This window comes from Merops nubicus, unplaced genomic scaffold (genome assembly GCF_000691845.1).
Source record: "Merops nubicus isolate BGI_N331 unplaced genomic scaffold, ASM69184v1 scaffold6730, whole genome shotgun sequence".
Lineage (NCBI taxonomy): Eukaryota > Metazoa > Chordata > Aves > Coraciiformes > Meropidae > Merops > Merops nubicus.
In genome coordinates, this window is record NW_008580777.1 from 42845 (window position 1) to 44367 (window position 1523).

Sequence of the window (1523 nt, forward strand, 5' to 3'; positions counted from 1 at the left end):
GGCTGGCTGGCATATCACACAGGCTTTGGGATACCAGAAGACAATCTTTGGCCACACTGATGAATAATACTTATGCTTGGACTACACAATAAAGCCCCTTTTCTCCCAACTTTAGCAATACTGCCTTAGACCCAGCTCTTAAGAAAGATCTTCTTATAGTCTCAAACATATTCTCAAGCAAACCATGCCTAGGGACTTGAATCAATAGCCCTGAAGACTTGTCCTGTTGTAAGAATAAAAACAGGACTAAAAATGCAGAGTACCATACTGCTATTAATGAGCACCTGTTAAATTTTTACAAGATTAAAAAGTCAGCTGGAACCTGGTGGGGGGGAACAACCAAACAAAGATATTTATGCTCAGTAAAGAGTTTTCAAACAAGTGCAGATCAAGAAGACAAAGGTTTCCCTTGTTTCAGGCAGTATGTTTAGAAGAATGTTTTTGAAAAAATAAATATCATTTCAAGTTGCTCATTTCCATGGCAGAGAACCTGCACTAAACTGGCATGAACTAAAACAAACTGAAGTTCTTTACCAACTCCATATAAGCACCACTGTGGAGGGTCAAAAAACCCAAACATATCACCAAGCACAGGTCATCAACGTCATCAATCTGTCATGATCATGCAATTAAGAGTATTAAAAGAGACTTTGAAAACTTGTTCTCTCTCATACAGGCTTCCAGAAAGCAATACTGTCATTTAATCCCAAGATATTCTTTGAGATCCAGATGTTCTGTTCTCTCCCCCTCACACTGCTAATTCCTGACAATTCTGACTTGTATTTTCAAATATCTCTCTGTTTCAGGTGAAGTTCCCTCAAGCAGCTCACCCTGTCCACTTAGTGGGCATCAGGGTGACCAATTTCACCTGATAAGATTTAGGAAAAACTCTGATAAAAAGCTCCACTACAGCAGCCCTAATCTTCAGCAGAGGTAGAGCAGCAAGCAAGTCAGAGAAAACAATCTCTGCTAGTGCATTTGTGCGCAAAGAAAGAAGAAAGAAATAAAAGGTGAAAAGAAAAACCCCAGCAACAATAAAGACTTACCTATTTTTCTGGGAAACCTATATACTAAGAACATGTTTAATACAGTTTACTGCATGTCACATGTACATCAAAGACACTATACACCCAAGGGAATGCGAACTGTGTTAGGATAACGCTGCACCCAACTTCGAGGGGAAAAAAAAAAAGAATTGCGCATTTAAACATTAAACTTTTGGGCTATGACATCAACGAGCTCCACGCCACACACACGAGGCAGGCTGACTGCTGAAACCTAGATACTCTTATGAGTCACGTTCTGCGTTCAGAACGCTGGCGATAACCTTGAAGGGAGATATCCTGCTCCAACAAGGCCAAAATAAAGCAAAATGAGGAGAGCACCTCCCTTTGTTACCGCCACGGAACAGACCGATCCCTGCGGCTGTGCTCCGAAGCCGGCCACGAAGCAGAGGCAGCCGAAGGGCTGCGGCCCCGCAGGCCTGCGCACACATGAGGCGGCCGGTTCCTCCGCGCCCCGAG

At 42.9% G+C, this 1523-nt stretch overlaps 1 protein-coding gene across 1 annotated transcript in view; it reads right to left on the minus strand.

Annotated features, from left to right (window-relative positions):
* NUPL1 (nucleoporin like 1) overlaps positions 1-1495 on the minus strand; it is a 33731-nt gene extending 32236 nt beyond the window's left edge. Inside the window, exon 1 of the mRNA XM_008938457.1 lies at positions 1399-1495. Within this exon, the coding sequence (XP_008936705.1) occupies positions 1399-1495 (97 nt within the window). The remainder of the gene's footprint in view (positions 1-1398) is intronic.
* Between the last annotated feature and the right edge of the window lie 28 nt (positions 1496-1523).